This window comes from Oncorhynchus tshawytscha, unplaced genomic scaffold, assembly GCF_018296145.1.
Source record: "Oncorhynchus tshawytscha isolate Ot180627B unplaced genomic scaffold, Otsh_v2.0 Un_contig_7588_pilon_pilon, whole genome shotgun sequence".
Taxonomy (NCBI): Eukaryota; Metazoa; Chordata; class Actinopteri; order Salmoniformes; family Salmonidae; genus Oncorhynchus; species Oncorhynchus tshawytscha.
In genome coordinates, this window is record NW_024609634.1 from 180,001 (window position 1) to 199,918 (window position 19,918).

General features: G+C 55.7%; 1 protein-coding gene across 2 annotated transcripts in view; it reads left to right on the forward strand.

Annotated features, from left to right (window-relative positions):
* Window positions 1-19,918, forward strand: part of LOC121845347 (transmembrane protease serine 6) — a 39,025-nt gene extending 19,107 nt beyond the window's left edge. For both annotated transcript variants that reach the window (XM_042316518.1, XM_042316517.1), the window contains one exon: window positions 18,867-19,918. In XM_042316518.1, the coding sequence (XP_042172452.1) occupies window positions 18,867-19,034 (168 nt within the window). In that variant the 3' untranslated portion in view covers window positions 19,035-19,918. The remainder of the gene's footprint in view (window positions 1-18,866) is intronic.

The window sequence follows — 19,918 nt, forward strand, 5'->3', positions numbered from 1 at the left end:
CTCAGTGCACAGACTGATTGGTTGGCACCCAGGTGAGGGAGGGTACAGGGGGTTTCAGAGTAGACCCACACACACTCAGTGCACAGACTGATTGGTTGGCACCCAGGTGAGGGAGGGTACAGGGGGTTTCAGAGTAGACCCACACACACTCAGTGCACAGACTGATTGGTTGGCACCCAGGTGAGGGAGGGTACAGGGGGTTTCAGAGTAGACCCACACACACTCAGTGCACAGACTGATTGGTTGGCACCCAGGTGAGGGAGGGTACAGGGGTTTCAGAGTAGACCCACACACACTCAGTGCACAGACTGATTGGTTGGCACCCAGGTGAGGGAGGGTACAGGGGTTTCAGAGTAGACCCACACACACTCAGTGCACAGACTGATTGGTTGGCACCCAGGTGAGGGAGGGTACAGGGGTTTACGGGGTTTCAGAGTAGACCCACACACACTCAGTGCACAGACTGATTGGTTGGCACCCAGGTGAGGGAGGGTACAGGGGGTTTCAGAGTAGACCCCCACACACACTCAGTGCACAGACTGATTGGTTGGCACCCAGGTGAGGGAGGGTACAGGGGGTTTCAGAGTAGACCCACACACACTCAGTGCACAGACTGATTGGTTGGCACCCAGGTGAGGGAGGGTACAGGGGTTTCAGAGTAGACCCACACACACTCAGTGCACAGACTGATTGGTTGGCACCCAGGTGAGGGAGGGTACAGGGGTTTCAGAGTAGACCCACACACACTCAGTGCACAGACTGATTGGTTGGCACCCAGGTGAGGGAGGGTACAGGGGTTTCAGAGTAGACCCACACACACTCAGTGCACAGACTGATTGGTTGGCACCCAGGTGAGGGAGGGTACAGGGGGTTTCAGAGTAGACCCACACACACTCAGTGCACAGACTGATTGGTCAGAGTAGACCCCACACACTCAGTGCACAGACTGATTGGTTAGCACCCAGGTGAGGGAGGGTACAGGGGTTTCAGAGTAGACCCACACACACTCAGTGCACAGACTGATTGGTTGGCACCCAGGTGAGGGAGGGTACAGGGGGTTTCAGAGTAGACCCACACACACTCAGTGCACAGACTGATTGGTTGGCACCCAGGTGAGGGAGGGTACAGGGGTTTCAGAGTAGACCCACACACACTCAGTGCACAGACTGATTGGTTGGCACCCAGGTGAGGGAGGGTACAGGGGTTTCAGAGTAGACCCACACACACTCAGTGCACAGACTGATTGGTTGGCACCCAGGTGAGGGAGGGTACAGGGGGTTTCAGAGTAGACCCACACACACTCAGTGCACAGACTGATTGGTTGGCACCCAGGTGAGGGAGGGTACAGGGGTTTCAGAGTAGACCCACACACACTCAGTGCACAGACTGATTGGTTGGCACCCAGGTGAGGGAGGGTACAGGGGTTTCAGAGTAGACCCACACACACTCAGTGCACAGACTGATTGGTTGGCACCCAGGTGAGGGAGGGTACAGGGGTTTCAGAGTAGACCCACACACACTCAGTGCACAGACTGATTGGTTGGCACCCAGGTGAGGGAGGGTACAGGGGTTTCAGAGTAGACCCACACACACTCAGTGCACAGACTGATTGGTTGGCACCCAGGTGAGGGAGGGTACAGGGGTTTCAGAGTAGACCCACACACACTCAGTGCACAGACTGATTGGTTGGCACCCAGGTGAGGGAGGGTACAGGGGTTTCAGAGTAGACCCACACACACTCAGTGCACAGACTGATTGGTTGGCACCCAGGTGAGGGAGGGTACAGGGGTTTCAGAGTAGACCCACACACACTCAGTGCACAGACTGATTGGTTGGCACCCAGGTGAGGGAGGGTACAGGGGGTTTCAGTAGACCCACACACACTCAGTAGACCCACACACACTCAGTGCACAGACTGATTGGTTGGCACCCAGGTGAGGGAGGGTACAGGGGCACCCAGGTGAGGGAGGGCACAGGGGGTTTCAGAGTAGACCCACACACACTCAGTGCACAGACTGATTGGTTGGCACCCAGGTGAGGGAGGGTACAGGGGTTTCAGAGTAGACCCACACACACTCAGTGCACAGACTGATTGGTTGGCACCCAGGTGAGGGAGGGTACAGGGGTTTCAGAGTAGACCCAGTGCACACACTCAGTGCACAGACTGATTGGTTGGCACCCAGGTGAGGGAGGGTACAGGGGTTTCAGAGTAGACCCACACACACTCAGTGCACAGACTGATTGGTTGGCACCCAGGTGAGGGAGGGTACAGGGGTTTCAGAGTAGACCCACACACACTCAGTGCACAGACTGATTGGTTGGCACCCAGGTGAGGGAGGGTACAGGGGGTTTCAGAGTAGACCCACACACACTCAGTGCACAGACTGATTGGTTGGCACCCAGGTGAGGGAGGGTACAGGGGTTTCAGAGTAGACCCACACACACTCAGTGCACAGACTGATTGGTTGGCACCCAGGGAGGGTACAGGGGTTTCAGAGTAGACCCACACACACTCAGTGCACAGACTGATTGGTTGGCACCCAGGTGAGGGAGGGTACAGGGGGGTTTCAGAGTAGACCCCACACACTCAGTGCACAGACTGATTGGTTGGCACCCAGGTGAGGGAGGGTACAGGGGTTTCAGAGTAGACCCACACACACTCAGTGCACAGACTGATTGGTTGGCACCCAGGTGAGGGAGGGTACAGGGGTTTCAGAGTAGACCCACACACACTCAGTGCACAGACTGATTGGTTGGCACCCAGGTGAGGGAGGGTACAGGGGGTTTCAGAGTAGACCCACACACACTCAGTGCACAGACTGATTGGTTGGCACCCAGGTGAGGGAGGGTACAGGGGGTTTCAGAGTAGACCCACACACACTCAGTGCACAGACTGATTGGTTGGCACCCAGGTGAGGGAGGGTACAGGGGGTTTCAGAGTAGACCCACACACACTCAGTGCACAGACTGATTGGTTGGCACCCAGGTGAGGGAGGGTACAGGGGTTTCAGAGTAGACCCACACACACTCAGTGCACAGACTGATTGGTTGGCACCCAGGTGAGGGAGGGTACAGGGGGTTTCAGAGTAGACCCACACACACTCAGTGCACAGACTGATTGGTTGGCACCCAGGTGAGGGAGGGTACAGGGGGGGTTTCAGAGTAGACCCACACACACTCAGTGCACAGACTGATTGGTTGGCACCCAGGTGAGGGAGGGTACAGGGGGTTTCAGAGTAGACCCACACACACTCAGTGCACAGACTGATTGGTTGGCACCCAGGTGAGGGAGGGTACAGGGGGTTTCAGAGTAGACCCACACACACTCAGTGCACAGACTGATTGGTTGGCACCCAGGTGAGGGAGGGTACAGGGGGTTTCAGAGTAGACCCACACACACTCAGTGCACAGACTGATTGGTTGGCACCCAGGTGAGGGAGGGTACAGGGGGTTTCAGAGTAGACCCACACACACACTCAGTGCACAGACTGATTGGTTGGCACCCAGGTGAGGGAGGGTACAGGGGTTTCAGAGTAGACCCACACACACTCAGTGCACAGACTGATTGGTTGGCACCCAGGTGAGGGAGGGTACAGGGGTTTCAGAGTAGACCCACACACACTCAGTGCACAGACTGATTGGTTGGCACCCAGGTGAGGGAGGGTACAGGGGGTTTCAGAGTAGACCCACACACACTCAGTGCACAGACTGATTGGTTGGCACCCAGGTGAGGGAGGGTACAGGGGGGGTTTCAGAGTAGACCCACACACACTCAGTGCACAGACTGATTGGTTGGCACCCAGGTGAGGGAGGGTACAGGGGTTTCAGAGTAGACCCACACACACTCAGTGCACAGACTGATTGGTTGGCACCCAGGTGAGGGAGGGTACAGGGGGTTTCAGAGTAGACCCACACACACTCAGTGCACAGACTGATTGGTTGGCACCCAGGTGAGGGAGGGCAGGGGGTTTCAGAGTAGACCCACACACACTCAGTGCACAGACTGATTGGTTGGCACCCAGGTGAGGGAGGGTACAGGGGTTTCAGAGTAGACCCACACACACTCAGTGCACAGACTGATTGGTTGGCACCCAGGTGAGGGAGGGTACAGGGGTTTCAGAGTAGACCCACACACACTCAGTGCACAGACTGATTGGTTGGCACCCAGGTGAGGGAGGGTACAGGGGTTTCAGAGTAGACCCACACACACTCAGTGCACAGACTGATTGGTTGGCACCCAGGTGAGGGAGGGTACAGGGGTTTCAGAGTAGACCCACACACACTCAGTGCACAGACTGATTGGTTGGCACCCAGGTGAGGGAGGGTACAGGGGGTTTCAGAGTAGACCCACACACACTCAGTGCACAGACTGATTGGTTGGCACCCAGGTGAGGGAGGGTACAGGGGTTTCAGAGTAGACCCACACACACTCAGTGCACAGACTGATTGGTTGGCACCCAGGTGAGGGAGGGTACAGGGGGTTTCAGAGTAGACCCACACACACTCAGTGCACAGACTGATTGGTTGGCACCCAGGTGAGGGAGGGTACAGGGGTTTCAGAGTAGACCCACACACACTCAGTGCACAGACTGATTGGTTGGCACCCAGGTGAGGGAGGGTACAGGGGGTTTCAGAGTAGACCCACACACACTCAGTGCACAGACTGATTGGTTGGCACCCAGGTGAGGGAGGGTACAGGGGTTTCAGAGTAGACCCACACACACTCAGTGCACAGACTGATTGGTTGGCACCCAGGTGAGGGAGGGTACAGGGGTTTCAGAGTAGACCCACACACACTCAGTGCACAGACTGATTGGTTGGCACCCAGGTGAGGGAGGGTACAGGGGTTTCAGAGTAGACCCACACACACTCAGTGCACAGACTGATTGGTTGGCACCCAGGTGAGGGAGGGTACAGGGGTTTCAGAGTAGACCCACACACACTCAGTGCACAGACTGATTGGTTGGCACCCAGGTGAGGGAGGGTACAGGGGTTTCAGAGTAGACCCACACACACTCAGTGCACAGACTGATTGGTTGGCACCCAGGTGAGGGGGAGGGTACAGGGGTTTCAGAGTAGACCCACACACACTCAGTGCACAGACTGATTGGTTGGCACCCAGGTGAGGGAGGGTACAGGGGTTTCAGAGTAGACCCACACACACTCAGTGCACAGACTGATTGGTTGGCACCCAGGTGAGGGAGGGTACAGGGGTTTCAGAGTAGACCCACACACACTCAGTGCACAGACTGATTGGTTGGCACCCAGGTGAGGGAGGGTACAGGGGGTTTCAGAGTAGACCCACACACACTCAGTGCACAGACTGATTGGTTGGCACCCAGGTGAGGGAGGGTACAGGGGTTTCAGAGTAGACCCACACACACTCAGTGCACAGACTGATTGGTTGGCACCCAGGTGAGGGAGGGTACAGGGGGGTTTCAGAGTAGACCCACACACACTCAGAGACTAGACCCCCACACACACTCAGTGCACAGACTGATTGGTTGGCACCCAGGTGAGGGAGGGTACAGGGGGTTTCAGAGTAGACCCACACACACTCAGTGCACAGACTGATTGGTTGGCACCCAGGTGGGGGAGGGTACAGGGGTTTCAGAGTAGACCCACACACACTCAGTGCACAGACTGATTGGTTGGCACCCAGGTGAGGGAGGGTACAGGGGTTTCAGAGTAGACCCACACACACTCAGTGCACAGACTGATTGGTTGGCACCCAGGTGAGGGAGGGTACAGGGGGGGTTTCAGAGTAGACCCACACACACTCAGTGCACAGACTGATTGGTTGGCACCCAGGTGAGGGAGGGTACAGGGGTTTCAGAGTAGACCCACACACACTCAGTGCACAGACTGATTGGTTGGCACCCAGGTGAGGGAGGGTACAGGGGGTTTCAGAGTAGACCCACACACACTCAGTGCACAGACTGATTGGTTGGCACCCAGGTGAGGGAGGGTACAGGGGTTTCAGAGTAGACCCACACACACTCAGTGCACAGACTGATTGGTTGGCACCCAGGTGAGGGAGGGTACAGGGGTTTCAGAGTAGACCCACACACACTCAGTGCACAGACTGATTGGTTGGCACCCAGGTGAGGGAGGGTACAGGGGGTTTCAGAGTAGACCCACACACACTCAGTGCACAGACTGATTGGTTGGCACCCAGGTGAGGGAGGGTACAGGGGTTTCAGAGTAGACCCACACACACTCAGTGCACAGACTGATTGGTTGGCACCCAGGTGAGGGAGGGTACAGGGGTTTCAGAGTAGACCCACACACACTCAGTGCACAGACTGATTGGTTGGCACCCAGGTGAGGGGGGAGGGTACAGGGGTTTCAGAGTTAGACCCACACACACTCAGTGCACAGACTGATTGGTTGGCACCCAGGTGAGGGAGGGTACAGGGGTTTCAGAGTAGACCCACACACACTCAGTGCACAGACTGATTGGTTGGCACCCAGGTGAGGGAGGGTACAGGGGTTTCAGAGTAGACCCACACACACTCAGTGCACAGACTGATTGGTTGGCACCCAGGTGAGGGAGGGTACAGGGGGTTTCAGAGTAGACCCACACACACTCAGTGCACAGACTGATTGGTTGGCACCCAGGTGAGGGAGGGTACAGGGGTTTCAGAGTAGACCCACACACACTCAGTGCACAGACTGATTGGTTGGCACCCAGGTGAGGGAGGGTACAGGGGTTTCAGAGTAGACCCACACACACTCAGTGCACAGACTGATTGGTTGGCACCCAGGTGAGGGAGGGTACAGGGGGTTTCAGAGTAGACCCACACACACTCAGTGCACAGACTGATTGGTTGGCACCCAGGTGAGGGAGGGTACAGGGGGTTTCAGAGTAGACCCACACACACTCAGTGCACAGACTGATTGGTTGGCACCCAGGTGAGGGAGGGTACAGGGGGTTTCAGAGTAGACCCACACACACTCAGTGCACAGACTGATTGGTTGGCACCCAGGTGAGGGAGGGTACAGGGGGTTTCAGAGTAGACCCACACACACTCAGTGCACAGACTGATTGGTTGGCACCCAGGTGAGGGAGGGTACAGGGGGTTTCAGAGTAGACCCACACACACTCAGTGCACAGACTGATTGGTTGGCACCCAGGTGAGGGAGGGTACAGGGGTTTCAGAGTAGACCCACACACACTCAGTGCACAGACTGATTGGTTGGCACCCAGGTGAGGGAGGGTACAGGGGTTTCAGAGTAGACCCACACACACTCAGTGCACAGACTGATTGGTTGGCACCCAGGTGAGGGAGGGTACAGGGGTTTCAGAGTAGACCCACACACACTCAGTGCACAGACTGATTGGTTGGCACCCAGGTGAGGGAGGGTACAGGGGGTTTCAGAGTAGACCCACACACACTCAGTGCACAGACTGATTGGTTGGCACCCAGGTGAGGGAGGGTACAGGGGTTTCAGAGTAGACCCACACACACTCAGTGCACAGACTGATTGGTTGGCACCCAGGTGAGGGAGGGTACAGGGGTTTCAGAGTAGACCCACACACACTCAGTGCACAGACTGATTGGTTGGCACCCAGGTGAGGGAGGGTACAGGGGGTTTCAGAGTAGACCCACACACACTCAGTGCACAGACTGATTGGTTGGCACCCAGGTGAGGGAGGGTACAGGGGTTTCAGAGTAGACCCACACACACTCAGTGCACAGACTGATTGGTTGGCACCCAGGTGAGGGAGGGTACAGGGGTTTCAGAGTAGACCCACACACACTCAGTGCACAGACTGATTGGTTGGCACCCAGGTGAGGGAGGGTACAGGGGGTTTCAGAGTAGACCCACACACACTCAGTGCACAGACTGATTGGTTGGCACCCAGGTGAGGGAGGGTACAGGGGTTTCAGAGTAGACCCACACACACTCAGTGCACAGACTGATTGGTTGGCACCCAGGTGAGGGAGGGTACAGGGGGTTTCAGAGTAGACCCACACACACTCAGTGCACAGACTGATTGGTTGGCACCCAGGTGAGGGAGGGTACAGGGGTTTCAGAGTAGACCCACACACACTCAGTGCACAGACTGATTGGTTGGCACCCAGGTGAGGGAGGGTACAGGGGTTTCAGAGTAGACCCACACACACTCAGTGCACAGACTGATTGGTTGGCACCCAGGTGAGGGAGGGTACAGGGGGTTTCAGAGTAGACCCACACACACTCAGTGCACAGACTGATTGGTTGGCACCCAGGTGAGGGAGGGTACAGGGGTTTCAGAGTAGACCCACACACACTCAGTGCACAGACTGATTGGTTGGCACCCAGGTGAGGGAGGGTACAGGGGGTTTCAGAGTAGACCCACACACACTCAGTGCACAGACTGATTGGTTGGCACCCAGGTGAGGGAGGGTACAGGGGTTTCAGAGTAGACCCACACACACTCAGTGCACAGACTGATTGGTTGGCACCCAGGTGAGGGAGGGTACAGGGGTTTCAGAGTAGACCCACACACACTCAGTGCACAGACTGATTGGTTGGCACCCAGGTGAGGGAGGGTACAGGGGTTTCAGAGTAGACCCACACACACTCAGTGCACAGACTGATTGGTTGGCACCCAGGTGAGGGAGGGTACAGGGGTTTCAGAGTAGACCCACACACACTCAGTGCACAGACTGATTGGTTGGCACCCAGGTGAGGGAGGGTACAGGGGTTTCAGAGTAGACCCACACACACTCAGTGCACAGACTGATTGGTTGGCACCCAGGTGAGGGAGGGTACAGGGGGTTTCAGAGTAGACCCACACACACTCAGTGCACAGACTGATTGGTTGGCACCCAGGTGAGGTGGGAGGGTACAGGGGTTTCAGAGTAGACCCACACACACTCAGTGCACAGACTGATTGGTTGGCACCCAGGTGAGGGAGGGTACAGGGGTTTCAGAGTAGACCCCACACACACTCAGTGCACAGACTGATTGGTTGGCACCCAGGTGAGGGAGGGTACAGGGGTTTCAGAGTAGACCCACACACACTCAGTGCACAGACTGATTGGTTGGCACCCAGGTGAGGGAGGGTGGCACAGGGGGTTTCAGAGTAGACCCACACACACTCAGTGCACAGACTGATTGGTTGGCACCCAGGTGAGGGAGGGTACAGGGGTTTCAGAGTAGACCCACACACACTCAGTGCACAGACTGATTGGTTGGCACCCAGGTGAGGGAGGGTACAGGGGTTTCAGAGTAGACCCACACACACTCAGTGCACAGACTGATTGGTTGGCACCCAGGTGAGGGAGGGTACAGGGGTTTCAGAGTAGACCCACACACACTCAGTGCACAGACTGATTGGTTGGCACCCAGGTGAGGGAGGGTACAGGGGTTTCAGAGTAGACCCACACACACTCAGTGCACAGACTGATTGGTTGGCACCCAGGTGAGGGAGGGTACAGGGGTTTCAGAGTAGACCCACACACACTCAGTGCACAGACTGATTGGTTGGCACCCAGGTGAGGGAGGGTACAGGGGGTTTCAGAGTAGACCCCACACACACTCAGTGCACAGACTGATTGGTTGGCACCCAGGTGAGGGAGGGTACAGGGGTTTCAGAGTAGACCCACACACACTCAGTGCACAGACTGATTGGTTGGCACCCAGGTGAGGGAGGGTACAGGGGTTTCAGAGTAGACCCACACACACTCAGTGCACAGACTGATTGGTTGGCACCCAGGTGAGGGAGGGTACAGGGGTTTCAGAGTAGACCCACACACACTCAGTGCACAGACTGATTGGTTGGCACCCAGGTGAGGGAGGGTACAGGGGTTTCAGAGTAGACCCACACACACTCAGTGCACAGACTGATTGGTTGGCACCCAGGTGAGGGAGGGTACAGGGGTTTCAGAGTAGACCCACACACACTCAGTGCACAGACTGATTGGTTGGCACCCAGGTGAGGGAGGGTACAGGGGTTTCAGAGTAGCACCTCAGTGCACAGACTGATTGGTTGGCACCCAGGTGAGGGAGGGTACAGGGGTTTCAGAGTAGACCCACACACACTCAGTGCACAGACTGATTGGTTGGCACCCAGGTGAGGGAGGGTACAGGGGTTTCAGAGTAGACCCACACACACTCAGTGCACAGACTGATTGGTTGGCACCCAGGTGAGGGAGGGTACAGGGGTTTCAGAGTAGACCCACACACACTCAGTGCACAGACTGATTGGTTGGCACCCAGGTGAGGGAGGGTACAGGGGTTTCAGAGTAGACCCACACACACTCAGTGCACAGACTGATTGGTTGGCACCCAGGTGAGGGAGGGTACAGGGGTTTCAGAGTAGACCCACACACACTCAGTGCACAGACTGATTGGTTGGCACCCAGGTGAGGGAGGGTACAGGGGTTTCAGAGTAGACCCACACACACTCAGTGCACAGACTGATTGGTTGGCACCCAGGTGAGGGAGGGTACAGGGGTTTCAGAGTAGACCCACACACACTCAGTGCACAGACTGATTGGTTGGCACCCAGGTGAGGGAGGGTACAGGGGGTTTCAGAGTAGACCCACACACACTCAGTGCACAGACTGATTGGTTGGCACCCAGGTGAGGGAGGGTACAGGGGTTTCAGAGTAGACCCACACACACTCAGTGCACAGACTGATTGGTTGGCACCCAGGTGAGGGAGGGTACAGGGGTTTCAGAGTAGACCCACACACACTCAGTGCACAGACTGATTGGTTGGCACCCAGGTGAGGGAGGGTACAGGGGTTTCAGAGTAGACCCACACACACTCAGTGCACAGACTGATTGGTTGGCACCCAGGTGAGGGAGGGTACAGGGGTTTCAGAGTAGACCCACACACACTCAGTGCACAGACTGATTGGTTGGCACCCAGGTGAGGGAGGGTACAGGGGTTTCAGAGTAGACCCACACACACTCAGTGCACAGACTGATTGGTTGGCACCCAGGTGAGGGAGGGTACAGGGGTTTCAGTAGACCCACACACACTCAGTGCACAGACTGATTGGTTGGCACCCAGGTGAGGGAGGGTACAGGGGTTTCAGAGTAGACCCACACACACTCAGTGCACAGACTGATTGGTTGGCACCCAGGTGAGGGAGGGTACAGGGGTTTCAGAGTAGACCCACACACACTCAGTGCACAGACTGATTGGTTGGCACCCAGGTGAGGGAGGGTACAGGGGTTTCAGAGTAGACCCACACACACTCAGTGCACAGACTGATTGGTTGGCACCCAGGTGAGGGGAGGGTACAGGGGGTTTCAGAGGGAGACCCACACACACTCAGTGCACAGACTGATTGGTTGGCACCCAGGTGAGGGAGGGTACAGGGGTTTCAGAGTAGACCCACACACACTCAGTGCACAGACTGATTGGTTGGCACCCAGGTGAGGGAGGGTACAGGGGTTTCAGAGTAGACCCACACACACTCAGTGCACAGACTGATTGGTTGGCACCCAGGTGAGGAGGGTACAGGGGGTTTCAGAGTAGACCCACACACACTCAGTGCACAGACTGATTGGTTGGCACCCAGGTGAGGGGGAGGGTACACTCAGGGGTTTCACCCAGTGAGACCCACACACACTCAGTGCACAGACTGATTGGTTGGCACCCAGGTGAGGGAGGGTACAGGGGTTTCAGAGTAGACCCACACACACTCAGTGCACAGACTGATTGGTTGGCACCCAGGTGAGGGAGGGTACAGGGGTTTCAGAGTAGACCCACACACACTCAGTGCACAGACTGATTGGTTGGCACCCAGGTGAGGGAGGGTACAGGGGGTTTCAGAGTAGACCCACACACACTCAGTGCACAGACTGATTGGTTGGCACCCAGGTGAGGGAGGGTACAGGGGTTTCAGAGTAGACCCACACACACTCAGTGCACAGACTGATTGGTTGGCACCCAGGTGAGGGAGGGTACAGGGGTTTCAGAGTAGACCCACACACACTCAGTGCACAGACTGATTGGTTGGCACCCAGGTGAGGGGGAGGGTACAGGGGTTTCAGAGTAGACCCACACACACTCAGTGCACAGACTGATTGGTTGGCACCCAGGTGAGGGAGGGTACAGGGGTTTCAGAGTAGACCCACACACACTCAGTGCACAGACTGATTGGTTGGCACCCAGGTGAGGGAGGGTACAGGGGTTTCAGAGTAGACCCACACACACTCAGTGCACAGACTGATTGGTTGGCACCCAGGTGAGGGAGGGTACAGGGGTTTCAGAGTAGACCCACACACACTCAGTGCACAGACTGATTGGTTGGCACCCAGGTGAGGGAGGGTACAGGGGTTTCAGAGTAGACCCACACACACTCAGTGCACAGACTGATTGGTTGGCACCCAGGTGAGGGAGGGTACAGGGGTTTCAGAGTAGACCCACACACACTCAGTGCACAGACTGATTGGTTGGCACCCAGGTGAGGGAGGGTACAGGGGTTTCAGAGTAGACCCACACACACTCAGTGCACAGACTGATTGGTTGGCACCCAGGTGAGGGAGGGTACAGGGGTTTCAGAGTAGACCCACACACACTCAGTGCACAGACTGATTGGTTGGCACCCAGGTGAGGGAGGGTACAGGGGTTTCAGAGTAGACCCACACACACTCAGTGCACAGACTGATTGGTTGGCACCCAGGTGAGGGAGGGTACAGGGGTTTCAGAGTAGACCCACACACACTCAGTGCACAGACTGATTGGTTGGCACCCAGGTGAGGGAGGGCACCCAGGTGAGGGGGTTTCAGGGGGTTTCAGTAGACCCACACACACTCAGTGCACAGACTGATTGGTTGGCACCCAGGTGAGGGAGGGTACAGGGGGTTTCAGAGTAGACCCACACACACTCAGTGCACAGACTGATTGGTTGGCACCCAGGTGAGGGAGGGTACAGGGGTTTCAGAGTAGACCCACACACACTCAGTGCACAGACTGATTGGTTGGCACCCAGGTGAGGGAGGGTACAGGGGTTTCAGAGTAGACCCACACACACTCAGTGCACAGACTGATTGGTTGGCACCCAGGTGAGGGAGGGTACAGGGGTTTCAGAGTAGACCCACACACACTCAGTGCACAGACTGATTGGTTGGCACCCAGGTGAGGGAGGGGGGGTAGACCCACACACACAGGGGTTTCAGAGTAGACCAGAGTAGACACACACTCAGTGCACAGACTGATTGGTTGGCACCCAGGTGAGGGAGGGTACAGGGGTTTCAGAGTAGACCCACACACACTCAGTGCACAGACTGATTGGTTGGCACCCAGGTGAGGGAGGGTACAGGGGTTTCAGAGTAGACCCACACACACTCAGTGCACAGACTGATTGGTTGGCACCCAGGTGAGGGAGGGTACAGGGGGTTTCAGAGTAGACCCACACACACTCAGTGCACAGACTGATTGGTTGGCACCCAGGTGAGGGAGGGTACAGGGGTTTCAGAGTAGACCCACACACACTCAGTGCACAGACTGATTGGTTGGCACCCAGGTGAGGGAGGGTACAGGGGTTTCAGAGTAGACCCACACACACTCAGTGCACAGACTGATTGGTTGGCACCCAGGTGAGGGAGGGTACAGGGGTTTCAGAGTAGACCCACACACACTCAGTGCACAGACTGATTGGTTGGCACCCAGGTGAGGGAGGGGGTACAGGGGTTTCAGAGTAGACCCACACACACTCAGTGCACAGACTGATTGGTTGGCACCCAGGTGAGGGAGGGTACAGGGGTTTCAGAGTAGACCCACACACACTCAGTGCACAGACTGATTGGTTGGCACCCAGGTGAGGGAGGGTACAGGGGTTTCAGAGTAGACCCACACACACTCAGTGCACAGACTGATTGGTTGGCACCCAGGTGAGGGAGGGTACAGGGGGTTTCAGAGTAGACCCACACACACTCAGTGCACAGACTGATTGGTTGGCACCCAGGTGAGGGAGGGTACAGGGGTTTCAGAGTAGACCCACACACACTCAGTGCACAGACTGATTGGTTGGCACCCAGGTGAGGGAGGGTACAGGGGTTTCAGAGTAGACCCACACACACTCAGTGCACAGACTGATTGGTTGGCACCCAGGTGAGGGAGGGTACAGGGGTTTCAGAGTAGACCCACACACACTCAGTGCACAGACTGATTGGTTGGCACCCAGGTGAGGGAGGGTACAGGGGTTTCAGAGTAGACCCACACACACTCAGTGCACAGACTGATTGGTTGGCACCCAGGTGAGGGAGGGTACAGGGGTTTCAGAGTAGACCCACACACACTCAGTGCACAGACTGATTGGTTGGCACCCAGGTGAGGGAGGGTACAGGGGTTTCAGAGTAGACCCACACACACTCAGTGCACAGACTGATTGGTTGGCACCCAGGTGAGGGAGGGTACAGGGGTTTCAGAGTAGACCCACACACACTCAGTGCACAGACTGATTGGTTGGCACCCAGGTGAGGGAGGGTACAGGGGGTTTCAGAGTAGACCCACACACACTCAGTGCACAGACTGATTGGTTGGCACCCAGGTGAGGGAGGGTACAGGGGGTTTCAGAGTAGACCCACACACACTCAGTGCACAGACTGATTGGTTGGCACCCAGGTGAGGGAGGGTACAGGGGGTTTCAGAGTAGACCCACACACACTCAGTGCACAGACTGATTGGTTGGCACCCAGGTGAGGGAGGGTACAGGGGTTTCAGAGTAGACCCACACACACTCAGTGCACAGACTGATTGGTTGGCACCCAGGTGAGGGAGGGTACAGGGGTTTCAGAGTAGACCCACACACACTCAGTGCACAGACTGATTGGTTGGCACCCAGGTGAGGGAGGGTACAGGGGTTTCAGAGTAGACCCACACACACTCAGTGCACAGACTGATTGGTTGGCACCCAGGTGAGGGAGGGTACAGGGGTTTCAGAGTAGACCCACACACACTCAGTGCACAGACTGATTGGTTGGCACCCAGGTGAGGGAGGGTACAGTACCCAGGTGAGGGAGGGTACCCAGGGGTTTCAGAGTAGACCCACACACACTCAGTGCACAGACTGATTGGTTGGCACCCAGGTGAGGGAGGGTACAGGGGTTTCAGAGTAGACCCACACACACTCAGTGCACAGACTGATTGGTTGGCACCCAGGTGAGGGAGGGTACAGGGGTTTCAGAGTAGACCCACACACACTCAGTGCACAGACTGATTGGTTGGCACCCAGGTGAGGGAGGGTACAGGGGTTTCAGAGTAGACCCACACACACTCAGTGCACAGACTGATTGGTTGGCACCCAGGTGAGGGAGGGTACAGGGGTTTCAGAGTAGACCCACACACACTCAGTGCACAGACTGATTGGTTGGCACCCAGGTGAGGGAGGGTACAGGGGTTTCAGAGTAGACCCACACACACTCAGTGCACAGACTGATTGGTTGGCACCCAGGTGAGGGAGGGTACAGGGGGTTTCAGAGTAGACCCACACACACTCAGTGCACAGACTGATTGGTTGGCACCCAGGAGGGATTGGTTGGCACCCAGGGAGGGTACAGGGGGTTTCAGAGTAGACCCACACACACTCAGTGCACAGACTGATTGGTTGGCACCCAGGTGAGGGAGGGTACAGGGGTTTCAGAGTAGACCCACACACACTCAGTGCACAGACTGATTGGTTGGCACCCAGGTGAGGGAGGGTACAGGGGTTTCAGAGTAGACCCACACACACTCAGTGCACAGACTGATTGGTTGGCACCCAGGTGAGGGAGGGTACAGGGGTTTCAGAGTAGACCCACACACACTCAGTGCACAGACTGATTGGTTGGCACCCAGGTGAGGGAGGGTACAGGGGTTTCAGAGTAGACCCACACACACTCAGTGCACAGACTGATTGGTTGGCACCCAGGTGAGGGAGGGTACAGGGGTTTCAGAGTAGACCCACACACACTCAGTGCACAGACTGATTGGTTGGCACCCAGGTGAGGGAGGGTACAGGGGGTTTCAGAGTAGACCCACACACACTCAGTGCACAGACTGATTGGTTGGCACCCAGGTGAGACCCACACACACTCAGTGGACTGATTGGTTGGCACCCAGGTGAGGGAGGGGTTTCAGAGTAGACCCACACACACTCAGTGCACAGACTGATTGGTTGGCACCCAGGTGAGGGAGGGTACAGGGGTTTCAGAGTAGACCCACACACACTCAGTGCACAGACTGATTGGTTGGCACCCAGGTGAGGGAGGGTACAGGGGTTTCAGAGTAGACCCACACACACTCAGTGCACAGACTGATTGGTTGGCACCCAGGTGAGGGAGGGTACAGGGGTTTCAGAGTAGACCCACACACACTCAGTGCACAGACTGATTGGTTGGCACCCAGGTGAGGGAGGGTACAGGGGTTTCAGAGTAGACCCACACACACTCAGTGCACAGACTGATTGGTTGGCACCCAGGTGAGGGAGGGTACAGGGGTTTCAGAGTAGACCCACACACACTCAGTGCACAGACTGATTGGTTGGCACCCAGGTGAGGGAGGGTACAGGGGTTTCAGAGTCAGAGTAGACCCACACACACTCAGTGCACAGACTGATTGGTTGGCACCCAGGTGAGGGAGGGTACAGGGGTTTCAGAGTAGACCCACACACACTCAGTGCACAGACTGATTGGTTGGCACCCAGGTGAGGGAGGGTACAGGGGGTTTCAGAGTTTCAGACCCACACACACTCAGTGCACAGACTGATTGGTTGGCACCCAGGTGAGGGAGGGTACAGGGGGTTTCAGAGTAGACCCACACACACTCAGTGCACAGACTGATTGGTTGGCACCCAGGTGAGGGAGGGTACAGGGGTTTCAGAGTAGACCCACACACACTCAGTGCACAGACTGATTGGTTGGCACCCAGGTGAGGGAGGGTACAGGGGTTTCAGAGTAGACCCACACACACTCAGTGCACAGACTGATTGGTTGGCACCCAGGTGAGGGAGGGTACAGGGGTTTCAGAGTAGACCCACACACACTCAGTGCACAGACTGATTGGTTGGCACCCAGGTGAGGGAGGGTACAGGGGTTTCAGAGTAGACCCACACACACTCAGTGCACAGACTGATTGGTTGGCACCCAGGTGAGGGAGGGTACAGGGGTTTCAGAGTAGACCCACACACACTCAGTGCACAGACTGATTGGTTGGCACCCAGGTGAGGGAGGGTACAGGGGGTTTCAGAGTAGACCCACACACACTCAGTGCACAGACTGATTGGTTGGCACCCAGGTGAGGGGAGGGTACAGGGGTTTCAGAGTAGACCCACACACACTCAGTGCACAGACTGATTGGTTGGCACCCAGGTGAGGGAGGGTACAGGGGTTTCAGAGTAGACCCACACACACTCAGTGCACAGACTGATTGGTTGGCACCCAGGTGAGGGAGGGTACAGGGGTTTCAGAGTAGACCCACACACACTCAGTGCACAGACTGATTGGTTGGCACCCAGGTGAGGGAGGGTACAGGGGTTTCAGAGTAGACCCACACACACTCAGTGCACAGACTGATTGGTTGGCACCCAGGTGAGGGAGGGTACAGGGGTTTCAGAGTAGACCCACACACACTCAGTGCACAGACTGATTGGTTGGCACCCAGGTGAGGGAGGGTACAGGGGGTTTCAGAGTAGACCCACACACACTCAGTGCACAGACTGATTGGTTGGCACCCAGGTGAGGGAGGGTACAGGGGTTTCAGAGTAGACCCACACACACTCAGTGCACAGACTGATTGGTTGGCACCCAGGTGAGGGAGGGTGCACAGACTGGGGTTTCAGAGTAGACCCACACACACTCAGTGCACAGACTGATTGGTTGGCACCCAGGTGAGGGAGGGTACAGGGGGTTTCAGAGTAGACCCACACACACTCAGTGCACAGACTGATTGGTTGGCACCCAGGTGAGGGAGGGTACAGGGGGTTTCAGAGTAGACCCACACACACTCAGTGCACAGACTGATTGGTTGGCACCCAGGTGAGGGAGGGTACAGGGGTTTCAGAGTAGACCCACACACACTCAGTGCACAGACTGATTGGTTGGCACCCAGGTGAGGGAGGGTACAGGGGGTTTCAGAGTAGACCCACACACACTCAGTGCACAGACTGGCATACAGATTGGGGTTTCAGAGTAGACCCACACACACCCAGGTGAGGGAGGGTACAGGGGGTTTCAGAGTAGACCCACACACACTCAGTGCACAGACTGATTGGTTGGCACCCAGGTGAGGGAGGGTACAGGGGGTTTCAGAGTAGACCCACACACACTCAGTGCACAGACTGATTGGTTGGCACCCAGGTGAGGGAGGGTACAGGGGTTTCAGAGTAGACCCACACACACTCAGTGCACAGACTGATTGGTTGGCACCCAGGTGAGGGAGGGTACAGGGGGTTTCAGAGTAGACCCACACACACTCAGTGCACAGACTGATTGGTTGGCACCCAGGTGAGGGAGGGTACAGGGGGTTTCAGAGTAGACCCACACACACTCAGTGCACAGACTGATTGGTTGGCACCCAGGTGAGGGAGGGTACAGGGGGTTTCAGAGTAGACCCACACACACTCAGTGCACAGACTGATTGGTTGGCACCCAGGTGAGGGAGGGTACAGGGGGTTTCAGAGTAGTAGGAGCCGGGAAAAGAGAAAGCAGCAAGTTCAATGTCCTTTAATATCTGAACCTTTCTGCTATCGTTTAGCTACATTAAAACGTTTTCATCTTCTCTCTTATACTTTCTCTATGCTGCCTCCCTCCCCCTTCTTTCCCCCGTCTCTTTCTCTCTCTCTCTCTCTCTCTCTCTCTCTCTCTCTCTCTCCCTCTCTCTCTCTCCCTCTCTCTCTCTCTCTCCCTCTCTCTCTCTCCCTCCCTCTCTTTCCCAGGGTGACTCGGGCGGTCCGTTGGTCTGCCAGGAGAACTCGGGTCGTTGGTTCCTAGCGGGCGTGGTCAGCTGGGGAAAGGGGTGTGGCCGGGCCGACTACTACGGCGTCTACACCCGCGTCACCAAACTCACCGGCTGGATCAAAGAACACATCTCTGGACCTGGCTGACCTTCATCATTCTCACCATCATCATCATCATCATCCCAAAACATTGTTATCATGTAGTAATTGTTGTGATCGATTCTCTGTGTCAGTCCTTAGTATATTTAGATGTCCATCAGGGTTTTAACAGTGTCATTGACCTTCTGGCAGTCTGGCACCAAAGTTCATCAACCTAACAAGCAGACTTTCTGTCTCCTCTGGGCAAATACACACTCTGCAGTATTGGGCTCTACATTCAACACTGCCACCTAGTGGAAGTTGTTAGAATTACAACATAATTAATAACTACCATACCAAGGCAATAGGCCCCTCAAATTCAAATCTGGACCTTAAAGCTCCACTGCTTTTGTTCATTCATCCCCTAATCAGGGATGGATTTACACCTGCGACACCAGGTGTGTGCAATTAATTATCAGGTAGAACAGAAAACCAGCAGTACTCTGTACCTCTTAGGGTCAGATTTGAATGCACCTGCAATCGTCCTTGATTCCTTCATCGAATGTTTGTCTGTTTATATACTGCTGTGGATTGGAATGGGTTATGCACAGATCATTTCAGTCAGTGCACTACACTTGAAATGCTGATTGCTTTCAGTGTATTTCATTACATGATCTAAGGTTTCTGATGAAAGCCATTGAAGGCCGAAAGGTCAATCTTTAAAATGGTGAGCGTGACTTGTGCCGTTTCCTTTTCAATTACATGATGTTCATCATTGAAAATTAGAGCTTGTAAACCTTTCAAAACATGAGGGAATCCTAACTGGCATCCTATTCCCTCTGGGCTCTGGTTTAAAGTAGTGCACTATATATGGAATAGGGCGCCATTTGGAACGCCAACCGTGAGGGTCGGAGTCATCATGAGGTTTCATCAATAAACCAGCAGAACTGTAA